The sequence below is a fragment of the Mchenga conophoros genome, linkage group LG22, assembly GCF_057382185.1.
Source record: "Mchenga conophoros isolate Kocher_MC1m ecotype Shallow Benthic linkage group LG22, M_conophoros_male_GT1.1, whole genome shotgun sequence".
NCBI lineage: Eukaryota > Metazoa > Chordata > Actinopteri > Cichliformes > Cichlidae > Mchenga > Mchenga conophoros.
Window position 1 is genome coordinate 13,597,403 of NC_140546.1, and position 15,239 is coordinate 13,612,641.

General features: G+C 39.1%; 1 protein-coding gene across 1 annotated transcript; it reads left to right on the top strand.

The window, feature by feature from the left end:
• The first annotated feature begins 7,805 nt into the window (after nucleotides 1-7,805).
• Nucleotides 7,806-14,359, top strand: LOC146548960 (uncharacterized). Its single transcript, XM_085262996.1, has 3 exons — nucleotides 7,806-7,932; nucleotides 9,662-9,772; nucleotides 13,371-14,359. The coding sequence occupies exons 1-3, from the start codon at nucleotides 7,881-7,883 to the stop codon at nucleotides 13,589-13,591; spliced, it is 384 nt and encodes a 127-aa protein (XP_085119122.1). The 5' UTR covers nucleotides 7,806-7,880; the 3' UTR covers nucleotides 13,592-14,359.
• Nucleotides 14,360-15,239: the final 880 nt, after the last annotated feature.

Consider the following 15,239-nt stretch of genomic DNA (forward strand, 5'->3'; position numbering starts at 1 on the left):
CATTTAGTTTGGGGAAACAGCTCTCCAACTTTACCTCATGTAGAAAAAGTCATTTCCTTCTAAACTTAATAAATGGTTTTGTCATCTAGCAAGAACTGCAATCAAGCATTTGCAATAACTAATAAAAAAAAGCACTTGGGACAATTGTGTTGATGACAGCTTTTGTTATAATATCAATAATTGTATATGAATATGGGATACTGTTACATGTTTGCAATGACTTTTGTGAAATATGGAGACACTCCTGGCATTATATGAGCAAAGTGAAACTCATTTTTTAGGGTTGGTGGAGATGAGTGTGAAGATCCAAACAATCCCTGTCAGTGATGGAGAAGCTTTGATGAAAATATTTGGTAAAAAGTTCACCAGCATGAAGGAAATGAAGTTTCAAACTTTCCTTAGGAGGACCCCAGCATGCCTGCTTAAAGAGAAGTAAGTGTGGCGATGTGGATGCTTGCAGCGACTGCTGTATAGAGGCCATCCTGCTACACATGAAACACATCAGAGTCATAATTGTTATTTTAGTCACGTGTTTGTTTATTATCCTTATTGTTTTATCTGGGACTGTTTGCAGACATCTCAGAGAGAGGAGACACCAGCATCTGAACAGAGACTCAAACCAGCAACCTGCAGCTCCCTGCTTGGCTGCTCCAGTTTTCCCCTCACTCATGTTGCCCACCAGTGATTTCGAGCTGCCCACCCACACAGCAGGCTAGAATATGCGCTGAGCCTCAGCACCCAATACTTGGACATGTTTTCTTTATTAAACAATGAACCAGACCCCAAAAAGTAAACAGCCGTTATTGCTAGGCAACGGGAGCAGCATTTGGTGATACAGCACCTGACATTCCTGACCATGTGGGCGGAGCATGCATGAAATGGAATGTTTAGTAGAACTGTGCAACACAAGCACTTAGTTACAGCATTTTTTATTGTATCCAGACACAGCTAGAGACACATCTACAGCAGCATCTCTGTGCAGGACAAACGACAGCTGACGAAGAAACATCAAAAACTTCACTTCACTCCTCTACAATACGTTGGTTCCTTTGTTTAAAAAGCCAAAATGAATCAAGGGAGAACGAGAAGAGGATCGGCGAGTGCTACACCATACAATACAGTACAGCTGATTCATTTTAAATTTCAAATGATACAGGCTGAAAATGTCAAATTAAAAGAAGAGGCAGAAAAATCAAGAGGAGAAGCAAAAAATTCAAAGTTTGAAACTGAAGTAGTATTGCAGGAATTACTGCATGTGGGTCTCAAACTTAAAGGAGAGAAAATGGGAAAACAGCACGCAGAAAACGAGAATGAAAACATGAAGAAAGAACTGTTGGAAGCTCAAAAAGCATTGGAGGAAGAGAAAACCACAGCACAAGAAGCCAAAACTAAATATCAAACTGCAAAGAAGGAGGCAGGGAATGTGATACAGGAATTACAGGAGGTGCAGGAAGCTTTTGAAGAGGAAAAAAGGAAAATGCAGTTGGCAACACAAGAAGCTGCAAATGTAATGGCTGAAGCTGAAAAACTAAGGAAGGAATTACTGCATATAAAGCAACAACTTCAAGAGGAGAAAAAACGTAAACATGAGGCAGAAAATGAGATTGAAAATATGAAGAAAGAATTGTTGGAAGCTCAAAAAGTGTTGGAGGAAGAGAAAATTAAAATACAGGAAGCAAAGAAAGAAATGGAAGATACAAAGAGTTACACTCAAAACATGAAGAAGGAACTGATGAAAGTGCAAGAAGAACTTGCAGAAGAGAAAATTGAGGTGAAGGCATTCAAGAAAGAAATGACCGGCTCTGCGGTGACCAAGAAAGACTGCAAAGACGCACTTAAAGAAATACGAAAGCACAAAAAGGAAGCTAAAGAGCTCCTCAAACAGAAAGTGAAACTGGCCAAAGAGCAGCTGAAAGAAAAATTTAAAGATGCTGAGGAGCAGCTCAACAAAACCTTAAAAGAACTGAAGGCAAAAGAAAAGAAAGCCGAGGACAGGAGGGGATTCTGGAGCAGACTGCTGAGAAAGAACTGATCCAGCAGCATCAAGTTTGAGGAGATCAATAGTTTCTTCCTCCTTCCCCCTCTCTCCACCTTTCTTTCACCCCATCCTTCTTCTTGGGACGTTTGTTTGTTTTTTACACAAATACACAAATAAAATTGCCATAACTTGACCTCATGTTGCCTGCTTCTTTTCTTGTGTGTCTGTGGATGTAAAACAGTAACACACTTTCTGCTCTGTGTCTTTAATTGTAAATAAATGCAATATGTTTTCATTTTAAAATGCAGTGCAAAAAACTTCTGCTCTAAATCTTTTTTTTTTTTTTAGCAAAAAGCTTTAGCAAAAAGGCAGTTGATATTAGCAACTACCCCAAGCAATCTTCATGGCTTCACTGCAAACTGTAGTCTGAAACCCTGGGAAATGGTGAACCTAAGCAAGGGATGAACTGTGTGGGCCACTCCAGCAATCACACAGGATGATTGCTTAGTGACGTGTCATTTGTTTTAGAGTCATCTTTCACTGCTGTTTTTAAATAAAGCTATGAGTACTTGTTATTGAAAGAAATCTGCTTTAACACTTATATGTCTTTTGAACCATTAGAGTATAATGCATAGTCTATTGGACAAAAGAAGTAAGGCAGCTGTAGTACATGTAAGAAAAGCTCTTTTTTAGAAGTGAGATTTGAACCTAAACTTGCATTTGAAGGCTACAAGTAAGATTAGAGGGCTCTCATGGAAGGAGGCCATCAAAGTGACCCAATGTTACTTGAAGTGCTTTTGTTCATTCTTAGACCACTTCACAAACAACTGGGATAAGACAGTTTTTGCTACTGCTACTATAGCCCAGCAGGCCAAGTTGGCAAAAGACGAGACTGCGATACATTGAGCCTTCCTCTGATTTCCAGCCCAGCTTGTTAAGTTGGAAAAGCATGGTAAGTGGTTGATTGACTGGTTCCTATAGAGCCATTTACTCTACTGGAGCACTCGAAGTACTTTTTACAACATGTCTCATTCATCCATTTATATGAGCACTTTTTCTACATAAGTAGAAAGAAAAGAAAAAACATAAAACTCCAAGTCTATCACCTCTGACATTGACACTCAGAATCAGAATCAGAAAGACTTTATTTATCCCCAAAAGAGTGTAGAGTGGTTTATGTTTATGGGAAATGGTCTTATCGGCTGGAGTTAAAAAGCAGGGTGGCTTTGGGGATTTTGCACTATGATACTTCAGCATAGGCTAGAGCAGACAGGACTCAAACCACCAACCTTCTAGTTAATAGAGTTACAGGCACACCAGAGGATGAGACTCTTAATCTCAGGATGTGGTTTCAAGCCCCATATATAAAAGGTGCACTGACAGTCTGAGGCAAACAGCTGGATGATTGAGCTAATTCCAAATGAACTCCAAAGGATTTTTCTAAGTTTGGGGACCAAGTTGGCACATGAAAGTCAAAACTTTTATTAGTAGCATTTTAGTTTTGAACATAAATTTTCCACTTGAGTGAAAACTAAGAATAAATCTTTGTCAGCATTTAGGTTTGAAACATCCACTTGGAGACCAGATACCAGAAAAACTGCTGTTTTCAGCATTTTAGCCCACTAAGCCATGCTGCCAAGCGGAGTGCAGCGCTCATAAAAGTCCATTCAAACATTACGGTTGTTTAGAAAGACTTTCATATGCAACCTGTTCCTGTCTGTACTTGTGTTTTGTTGTTTTACTTAAAGAATTATTACAGCTACACATATGCTATACAGTCTACTGAACATATGAATGAATGCAAGTGTACTACATGTAAGAAAAAGCATTTGTCAGGCGTGGGTCTTGAACCTACAGCCAGATGTGGAATGCAAAAGTGACGCTGGAGTACTTTAGCGGAAACTGCGTATCAAAGTGAACCAAAGTCACTTGCTTGTCTAAGCTTCAGTCAAGTTTCTTAGACCAGTGGTCCCCAACCTTTTTTGCACCACGGACCGGTTTATGTCTGACAATATTTTCACAAACAATATTTTCACAAACTGGCCTTTAAGGTGTTGCAGATAAATACAACAAAATAAAACCAGTACCGGTAACATAAAAAAGAAGATATACTTCACAATAGGTATCGAATGTACCTTATCTAAGTTAAATATGCTTGTTATGAACACATTGTTAAGCCACCGAGTTCATACTCTGTTATTTGACTGAAAAACAAAGGACTAGGAAAAAGATATTTTTGACTAAATAATACCAATTTTTTTTTGTAACAAGTCTTTTTTCAATAAAAATACAATTAAAAAAAAAGAGAGAAGATTTATTCATAACACAAAAGGAAAAGACCCAGGGAAACCGAGTTAACGATAACAACCATAATCTTCACACCTGAGCCTCAACTCTCGCAGCCCAGTACCAAACGACTCGTGGACTGGAACCGGTCTGTGGCCCGGGGGTTTGGGACCTCTGCCTTAGACCACTTCTGACTATCTGAATGCCAAGAACAAATTCACTTTAGATGTTGCAACCATGTCTAAAGAATGAGCCTGGTGTCTAGTGTTTCGTTGGGTGATCTAGCTTAATATTTCAGTTGGGGATGTAGCCCAAGAAAAATTATGCCATTTTTATGAGTGGAAATTCAGTTCTGAACATAAATTTTCACCAAACAACTTGAATGAAATCTGAAGACAAAATCTTTGGTAGGGGTTGGGTTCACACTAAAACTTAAAATTGAAGAAAGAAAATGAAGAAAAAAAGATTTTTTTTAAACTAACCACTAAGAAAGATCAACTGGAATTGACAGCGTGGTCATCACCAGATTATTGTAGCAGACACAAGAACTACACTCCTTTGAGGATGAAACCCTGAAAGGTGTGAGGTTTGAAACCATTGTAGCTTTTCAAAATCAGCTGCCTTTTAGCTAATAAAGAGTCTATCCTTGAGCCAGGTATCTTTGTGTACTCGACCATCCTCACCCTTGAAAAGAAGCTCAACAGTTTCAAGTAATTTAACAACAAACCACCTGAGTAAGATCAGGAGTGATTTCAAAGAATGGAATTGCATATGTCACAAATGTCTGTGTAGGACAGCTCGTCCAGCTCCAAGAATACTTAAGCAGTTGAGTTGAAAGCAACTTGAATTGCCAAAATTGGATTGGATCTCAATGCAGGTATTGCCCACAAATGACAAATGAAACTAAACTTCTTTGCATGCATTTGTAAGATCTAAAATAACTTTATGGTTTGCTTTTGGCTGGTCAGAGGTGGTCTACAATACTTGACTCAAGAATGGACCCTTGTTACCCAAGAGCCTTTGGCTGACATTGAGAAATGCCTTTGATCAAAACAGACCACAGTCTCTTTTGTTTTCTAAATAAAATTGTAGGTTCAAATCCCACAACCAACACAAAGTTGTTAAGCCACCAAGTTCATACTGTTATTTGACTGAAAAACAAAGGACTAGGAAAAAGATATTTTTGACTAAATAATACCAATTTTTTTTTGTAACAAGTCTTTTTTCAATAAAAATACAATAAAAAAAAAAAGAAGATTTATTCATAACACAAAAGGAAAAGACCCAGGGAAACCGAGTTAACGATAACAACCATAATCTTCACACCTGAGCCTCAACTCTCGCAGCCCAGTACCAAACGACTCGTGGACTGGAACCGGTCTGTGGCCTGGGGGTTTGGGACCTCTGCCTTAGACCACTTCTGACTATCTGAATGCCAAGAACAAATTCACTTTAGATGTTGCAACCATGTCTAAAGAATGAGCCTGGTGTCTAGTGTTTCGTTGGGTGATCTAGCTTAATATTTCAGTTGGGGATGTAGCCCAAGAAAAATTATGCCATTTTTATGAGTGGAAATTCAGTTCTGAATATAAATTTTCACCAAACAATTTGAATGAAATCTGAAGACAAAATCTTTGGTAAAACCCAAAATTGAAGGTCTGATTTGCCTTTGGTTCCTGATGTCACTGAGTTTTGGGTGAAAACTTAGTGACATCATCATATCCATCCAATTCTTTCCACTCATCCTAAGAAGAGAAGCCAAAGCTCTCCCTAGCTACATTCTCTAGTTTTTCCAGGAAAGATCAAGGCATTCCCAGGTCAGCTGAGAGATATAGTCTCTCCAGCATGTCTTGGGTCTGCCCCGGGATTTCCTCTCGGTGGAACATGCCCAGAACACCTCACTCTGGAGCTGCCCAAAAGGCATCCTTGTCAGATGCCTGCACCACCTCAATTGGCTCCTTTCAATGTGGAGGAGTAGCAACTCTACTGTTAGCCACTCCCAGATGGCCGAACTTCCCAGGGTCTGTTTAAGGAAGAGGCCACCCACCCTCTGAAGAAAGCTCATTTCTACTGCTTGTACTGTCAGTCTCATTCTTTTGGTCACTACCCAGAGTTCAAGACCATAGATGAGGTCTTGAAAAGAAGCTCAACAGTTTCAAGTAATTTAACAACAAACCACCTGAGTAAGATCAGGAGTGATTTCAAAGAATGGAATGGCATATGTCACAAATGTCTGTGTAGGACAGCTCATCCAGCTCCAAGAATACTTAAGCAGTTGAGTTGAAAGCAACTTGAATTGCCAAAATTGGATTGGATCTCAATGCAGGTATTGCCCACAAATGACAAATGAAACTAAACTTCTTCGCATGCATTTGTAAGATCTAAAATAACTTTATGGTTTGCTTTTGGCTGGTCAGAGGTGGTCTACAATACTTGACTCAAGAATGCACCCTTGTTTCCCAAGAGCCTTTGGCTGACATTGAGAAATGCCTTTGATCAAAACAGACCACAGTCTCTTTTGTTTTCTAAATAAAATTGTAGGTTCAAATCCCACAACCAACACAAAGCATTTCTCTTTAGATTTAAATTTCACATTTGAGATTTGTAGAGCTGGATAATAATAATAATAATAATAATACATTTTATTTGAAAGCGTTTGGATGGATGTAACTGGAGGGGGATACATGCAATATATGTCTAAATAGGGTTGAATGTTAACCCTAATCCTGACTGTTTCCAGCCTCTGGTCTAGAGTATGAGAAGTAAATGAATTGGTGTCTTCTGTTAAAATTTAGTGACATTTTGGCAGAGGAGATCATCCTAGATAGCTCAACAGCATGCATCTTAGGGATGCATGTTTGAATCCATGCTTGGTGACCAAGCCTGTGAACAATGATGGAAAAACCTAAAGGAAATTAAACATGGCTTTCAGGTACAATAATAAGAAGAATCCTAAAACATAGTTTTAGCTCAGGGTTATGATTGGGTAAATGGAGTATCATAGAGGGGCAGAGGTTCATCAGCAAAATCTGCAATTATGGTGAAAATTGTAAAAACTTTGAATATCTCATCATCTAGAAAGTACAGCTCTTAAAAGTCTATTTGTGGGCTGCGCTGATCGTGACGAGATCGGGAGATGATGCAACTACTGTAATTATGTGGCAGCTCTATATCATGAGAATGAAAGGAGTGCACTGGGCATTGTTCTTTATAAAACCAAATGCATTATAGGAAAATGATGATACTGGTTTTAAATACTTTCCAGTTTGCAAAGGTTCAAACACAGTGAGACTCCAGTGATCTTTTTTTCTCTCTTTTGTGTGTGTTCCTTTTTCAATAGGCTTCATCCTTTTCAAACAGATCTCAGTTGGCTGCGAGGTAATATATCGGCAGATGAATAGAAATCAGAGTCAACATTAATCTATTGTCTGCATTCAGACAATATTCCGACATTATTGTTTGTATTCAGGACCTGATGATACGCCTTTCCACACATAAGCAGCTGAGCAGAGTTAAGAACCTCATCTGAAACCATCGCCAGCGCTCATCTGGAAACTTGTTTTTGGTCTTTTTATCTGCAATTTCTCAATAAAACACTCAACTGTGTAAAAGCAAGATGAAAAATCTTCTGTGGATCTGTGCAGCACTGATGGCCCTGTTTGCTACAGGTAAGATGGACCAGATGCTGGTGCAATTGTACATTTTTAGTCTTTTTAAGAATATAAAAATGTCTTCACCAAAAACTGTTTTGAGCACAAATTTACTTTCACCAGTGGTCACATCTTTGAACGTCTCAGGTTACAAACAAATTTATCACACTTTTAATTAAAATTAGCAACATTTCAGCATAAGTGTTATGAAACAGTAAGACGGTCCTGGTTTCAAATCCACTGTCTGCTCTTCCTGTGTGGAGCTTCTCTCTGGGTGATCCACAACCCAGAGAGCAGCAGTTTCTGGGGTTAGTTACTGATTCTATCTTGGCTACTGGTGTGAGTATGAGTACGAACGTTATCTGTGTTTACGCTGTGACAGACTGGTCACCTGTCCAGTGTGTACCCTGCATCTGAAGTATGTACAATGTAGTTTTAAAGTGCTTTTACTTAAATATTTGCATGTTTCACTAATTTTTTTTTATTTTTTTTTTATGTATTTATTTGTTTGTTTATTCATTAATTTAATCTGGATATTTCAAGGCTTTTTCTTATGACCCACCTATGACACATATACATAAACTTTGATATGTAGTTTTAACAATAAAATGCAATGAAATGATTTAAAAATTATAATAAAATAACCTGTAAAAAAAGAAAAGTACTTTTGCTTTTAATACTACAAACTACAGTCACACATGTCCAGACACTGGTGAGTAACCCCTGGCAACCAGCGGTTGCTTGGAGAAATTGTGTATTTCACAGGTGGCTGGCAAGTGCTTCCTGGAAGGCTACTGGAAGTCAGATAAACAGATTGTATAACAGTGGATTTGAATGTGTGAGTTAAATTTACGCTGTAGTTTCATCACCTCCCAATCACATCATGATCAGCTTAGCCACACACACACAGATTTCACAAGGTGCATCTTTTATTTTCAAGACACTTTTCACAGTTTTGGCATCTTCCATGCTGTGGGTGTCCACAGTAGTCTGCTCACGAACAGAGCAACCGCAAGAAGATCTTGCACTGCATACCTCTTTGCAGCTGACCTCACCTGCTGACCGACAGCAACCACTTGCCAACCCATTCTGTTTCTTTTCCCTAGCAACCAGCGGTTGTCAGGGAGTTACCAACCAAATTAAAAATATTTGCAATCAGTGATGGCTTTTTGATTTTTTAAATTTAAATCAGTGTCATTAAATATCTACCATTAAACATGTTTTGTCTTGTAAATGTTTTTATCACATAATTTTTGTGTGTTTTGTGTAAGTGCATCATCCCACATGCACTTATCCAGCATATATGGGGCGACCGTAGCTCAAGGGGTTGGGAAGCGTATCTGTAACCGGAAGGTCGCCGGTTCGATCCCCGGGCTCTCTGTCCTGGTCGTTGTGTCCTTGGGCAAGACCCTTTACCCTGCCGCCTTCTGGTGTTGGCCAAGGGGGCCGATGGCGCGATATGGCAGCATCGCTTCTGTCAGTCTGCCCCAGGGCAGCTGTGGCTACAACCGTAGCTTGCCTCCACCAGTGTGTGAATGCAAGAGTGAATGAATAGTTGCATTGTAAAGTGCCTTGAAAAGCACTATATAAATGCAGTCCATTATATATAACTATTAGAAAAAAATGACTTAACACAATCAGGAAACTGAATGAGTTATCTGATTTATGTTTGATAAATTTTCCAGTAACTTGTGGTCATAACTTCCTGAACAGTTTCTTGAAATTTCTCTTCCTCCTTGGTTCACAGGCAAATCGCTGACTTGTAACACATGCACAGCGGGTTTTGGACCTAACTGCTTGTTCAGCTCCACTGAGAGCTGCAACAACACCCAGTTCAGTTGCTACACGGGAAAAGTGGGTGAGTAACACGAATCAGCAGGTTGATTCTGTGAATTCTTACCTGAAATAAAAGGACTTGAAGAATTCTGTCTGCACATCAAACACATTGCTACAGGTACATTCCAGAGTTAAGAAGCTTGGAAAGAAAAGCGTCTGAGAAGCTTCTTCAGTTCTGAACTGTACTAAAGAAGCTTCTCCAATGAGAGGTGAAACCTTAACTTCCAGAGTTAAGGTAAAGGCATGATGTCTGGTGTTAACATAGACTGTATATAAAAGATGGTCAACACCACCTGGATATCACCCAATATCCTCTTTGATTCCAAACAGGGATCATAATTTATAAACTGCCTGCTGTATTCGCTATGATTTGAAATTATCACCAAATTTACCTATATATTTATTGTAATAAAAGTCTATTAAATTATATTTCAAACATACAATATATATGCAGGACTTGGGTTTTTGTTTATTAAAATCATAAATGGTTTGTGTGTATATGTGTGTGTATATTGTGTATACACATTAGATGCCAAACGTGAGTTGTATCCTTTTTTAAGATTCAACATTTTAGAAGTTTATTGTCATATACACCGCAAAACAAAAATGGTCACGCTGAGCAATGAAATGCTTACTTTGCATGTTCCCTTCACACAAATAAATAAACAACTAACTAAAATAAATAAATAAATGAACTTATCTCTAAGCATAGAAAAAATAATAAATAAATAATGACGAGTGACATTTAATGGCAATAAATTGAATCTAATCTAATCTAAAGACAGAAAATATTTCAAATAAACTGTGAGCTGTGTGGTGGAAGTCAAAGCAATAATCTAAAAATAGATTATAAAATGTAATGAATTAAGACTTTTAAAGGTGAAACCTCATTTTCAGTCTATTTTCTTAAGGTTTTCTTCCATCTGCTGGTCAGTTTTTAGTTTCTTGCTCAGTGAAGCAAGTTTTAGTTTCAGCCTAAGTGGAGTAAAAGCATGAAGAAAACAGTGAAGAAAGTGTGTTACTGCAGAGAAAAAGGAGAAATGTTCATGTTTCACAGCTGGTCATACCTGCTTTGCTAGCAAACAGGAGCAGAGGTAACCATGTTTTTTGTCTTACTCATGGGTGCATTTGTTTATTTCATGCAGTACAGTGCATCTGTATCAACGTGGGTGAGGTAAACTGGGTGTGTATAAAATAACTATAATTATATAATTACTATAATTAATTAAGGATATTTTATTTTGTATGGATTTTGGTGCTCCTTGTTAAAGCACTGGTAATCTTTGTATCACAATCAAAAAGTTCCTATTCAGTTCCTTTTTGAACAACCAGGACAAAAGTAAACTGGATTATTGGATCATTTGTATCTGGATTACACCTGTTTGAACAACCAGGTCAAGAGGTTACGTGCAGGGTGCGGGTTAAGTTAAGGTTAACTTAGGAATGTGGTTGTGAGGCTGCACATAGCCACGTCTGCGTGATGTAAAACTATGAAGAGAATCCACGGGTAGTGGGAGAAATTCACCTTTAGAAGAAATGCTTTAAGAAGTCAGGTGAAGAAAACAGGATGTTTTGGTTGAAGAAATGATTAAAAACAAGAGGTAGACGTTTGAGTCCTCTGTTAAACCAACTGTAAGTACTTATTTTAAATAAAATTGTTATTTGCCCCTTTGTTTAGGTTTAGACAACACAACCCGGTAGGGTAAGCTTTACCACAAAATGTGGCTTGAATTCAACTCAGTTCAATTCAGTTTTATTTATATAGCCGAAAATCACAACAGTCACCTCAGGGCATTGTAAGACAAACACCCTACAACACAAGTTTGGGTTCTAATAAACCATATCACAACATTAGCAGACCAGCAAATAACAAAACAGAGAACCAGTCATAGAGATCTGATTTCAGAAACAAATCTGACCTCCATCTTTAGACTTCTTTAGGCAAAAACAATAGGGACATATAGGGACATGAGTGAGGACACTGGGTTTTTGTGCATCTGCAGTGACAGTGTTACTTCCCTGTAGCTTTCTCCTACTGAGTTGTTAATTGTTTCCTAGACCTGTGTAAGGCTGTGGAGCGTGAAAAACCTGTACTGCAAGCACAGATCAGGGTGTGGCTGGCACGAAGAATAATTACTTCATCCTGTATGTCTGACAACCCCATCAAAAATTGCAGTTTGCATGAAACCTTGAGTCATTCCAGAAGATGTTCTGACTGGTTGTGAAACAAGCAATTTGGATTTAGTTACACAACGTTTAAATGTGCCACAGCAACAACAGCAGAGTGTCCCACAAAGATTAAAGTCTGCTCCAGGCTGTGTTGTTACTAACTCCACCTTCAGCTACAGCCTTCCAATACTGCCGTGTTCACAGTTTAATGGAACAAGACTGTGGCGGTGCAGAATAACTGGTGCTTTATTTCAAGTCCTATGCATCATCGCCAGACTTTGCTTTCAGTATGGGAGGCATGTCAGGGGGATTCAGGAGATCCTGACAGTGTTTTTTCTACCACCTGAAGTCAGCAGCACATCACCCCCATTGCACACAGTGTGAAAGAGTATTGCTTCCTCCTGAGTCACCTGATGGTTTGCCAAAATCAATTTGAGGCCACTTGCCCTCTATCCCCTACCCCGAGATTAACTTGGTGTGGGACCCATGGGTGCTTTCTCAATAGTTTATTGTCAGGAACAATTTGCCTTAGGAGACCCTACCAGGGGTAAATTAGCCCTGACAACAAACCTCCTGAAATCACTGGAACGCACAAAGCCCTCTCACACGATAAGGCGGTGATTCACTGAGATTTTGTCCCAAAACCTTTGTTTTTTCTTACATACCCCTCCAATATCTTACAATTCCAAGGTAATTGGTGGCTGTAGCTCAGGTGGCAGAGCAGGTCAGCTACTAATCAGAAAGTCGGTGGTGTGATCCCAGGCTGCCTCCTGGCTGCATGCCAAATCTTGTTGGGCAAGACACTAGTCCCATGTTTGCCTACTGGTGGAGGTCAGAGGGCCCGGTGGCGCCAGTGTCTAGCAGCCTTGCCTCTGTCAGTGCGCCCCAGGGTGGTTGTGGCTACAATGTAGCTGCCATCACCAGTGTGTGAATGACTGAATGTAGTGTAAAGCGCTTTGGGGTCCTTAGGGACTAAGTAAACCGCTATACAAATGCAGGCCATTTACCATTTTAATTGTTCATAATTTCTTACTTTTATTTGAGCCTAAATATTTCACAATGAAAACATTAAATAAGGTTGCAGCTGCTCTCATGTCACAAGAGATCGCCAAGCAGGTTTAAGGCATGATCGGCTTTCTGAGCCACCGTAAAGTGGATTTATGTTTCCAGCTGCACTCAAGCCTGCAATTTTTCACATGCCAAACAAATATAAAAAGCACCACACTATGAAGCAAATATATAAGTTAAAATACAAAAATGCTGAAAGATTAAAACAGTGGTTACTATCCAGCAATCTGCAACCATTTTTTCTGATTGTCTTTATTTAAATGTATCCAAAAGGGCAAATCATTCAGAATCTCAGAACAACCTTACACAACTTAGACTTCAGTGGAATAAAGTAGAATCTGAGAATAATCTGTAAAAATCATGCTTGTTTTTCCTCTTTTTAGACTTTGACATCAGTAAGTGGATGACTTTACAAAATCAGGGCTGCGTGTCTTCGTCTCTCTGCAACCAAACAGAAAAAGGATCCCTGCTGGGAATCACCTACACCCTCACTAGGAAGTGCTGCACCACCGACCAATGTAACGGAGCTTCATCTGCCCACCTTCCTCTCGCCGCTGCATTGGGCGCATGCCTGGCAGCCGTCTGTAGCCCGTGGGCCTTCTGAAGGCAAAAACAAGCAGCAAAAATAAAAACTGTTTTCTTCTTTCCCAAAAGGTTGGTTGTGTTCATCTGGAAGTAGCATTGTCAGTGGGAGAAACTTTGCGTCACTCATTCAAGTGACTTCTTCAGTCTAAGCTGACTGCATGTTTCCCCAATCTTATAAACAGTACCTTCGCACAATGACTGAAACTGTAACCCCCTGAATGAACAATGTGCCGTGAGGTCGATTCATTGATCATTCATATGCAAATTCCCATGACCATTGATCAAAAACCACTAATCAATTCAATTCAATTCAATAAAACTTTATTGATCCTGAAGGTTGACCCCAAAGGAAATTGGGTTGGGAAATTCACAGAGAGTTGGGGAATGGCTACATCCAGATGAACAGTCAATCTTTTGGGATTTACTTACCTGGATGACTGAGCATGCATCAAGACATAACTTCTTCTTTGTTTTTAATGCAGGGTTTTGTTTTGTTTCTTTACTTTGTTCATTGACTAAACTTCTGTATTCTGTGCAGAATATCTGTTTTACTGCACTTATGATGTAGCGCAGGAAATGAGTGAATACACAATAGAAAAGATGTAATTAGTATTAACAGTTAGCATTTTAAAGTCCATGAAATCTGTTGAACAAATACTAAAAGGTGTTTGTGCTCTTAATTACCTTTTGAGAAATTGATTTTAATTTTTTCCTGTGAATGCTTGTGACGTTTTAGATAATTGGCTGGAGAGTTGCTGTTGGAACAAAAAAAACCTGATAAACTACATTCCTGCATGTTCCTTTTAAGTCAAGCCATTGTTTAAATGTTGCAAATTGTTTTCTCTAAATTCACCTGACACACGCACACGTAACTCGGACCTAACCTAGTTATTTTAAGAAGACTTGTGTGAATGATGAATAATTTTTGGAAAGCGACAATTGTCTTGGGTGCCTTCATCGCAGCAGGTAAGTTACAGAAAGCATCAAAATTAAGAGGTTGGGGTTTTTTTTAGCAAGTGGTGGATTCCCAAACTGCTTTTAAAATACCCGTAACATCACAGCATAATATTTCAGTTTTTATTTTGGATGTTGGACCAGAGACCACCAGCAGTCCCAGGAAATTCAAAACATCCCAGATTTTAGAATTAAAGTAAGAAAATAGATGACTTATATTGACTATGAGTGTTATGATGATTTCTGATATGAGGTTCAGTTCTACGGTGGTGATCGCAGGGGATGATCGTTCAGCTCTTTAATGGCAGATTTAGCGTGGGTGTGGGTATGTGTGTGTGTGTGTGTGTGTGTGTGTGTGTGTGTGTGGTTCAGTCTTATGGACGCACACTCTCATTGAACCCACATAAACTGCTCCCGAGCATAACTTGTGATTCACACTGCCTCCCTGAACACCATTTTTCATCCCAGTCAAACATTACTCACAAAACGGTCGCGCCCTCTAGTGGCGAGGCAGAAAACTGCATCACAGCCCTGCCTTCAGAACAATGAGATAATTATAATTATATGATTATTAGGGTCACATTAAGAAAGAAAATATGCCCTGTGTAGATGAGTCACGAAACAAATTAATCAGCTGTCTTATCGTGTCTCGTGATTCAGCATACATCCTCTTTACTGCACTGATATCTGCACATCTGTCCACTGACCAGCCC

What these genes read in the sequence shown, in the direction of transcription:
- LOC146548960 (XM_085262996.1), top strand. Translation starts at nt 7,881, where the DNA reads ATGAAAAATCTTCTGTGGATCTGTGCAGCACTGATGGCCCTGTTTGCT. An exon ending in GATGGCCCTGTTTGCTACAG is followed by an intron (nt 7,933 to 9,661) that starts GTAAGATGGACC and finishes CTTGGTTCACAG; the next exon opens with GCAAATCGCTGACTTGTAAC. An exon ending in TTGCTACACGGGAAAAGTGG is followed by an intron (nt 9,773 to 13,370) that starts GTGAGTAACACG and finishes TCCTCTTTTTAG; the next exon opens with ACTTTGACATCAGTAAGTGG.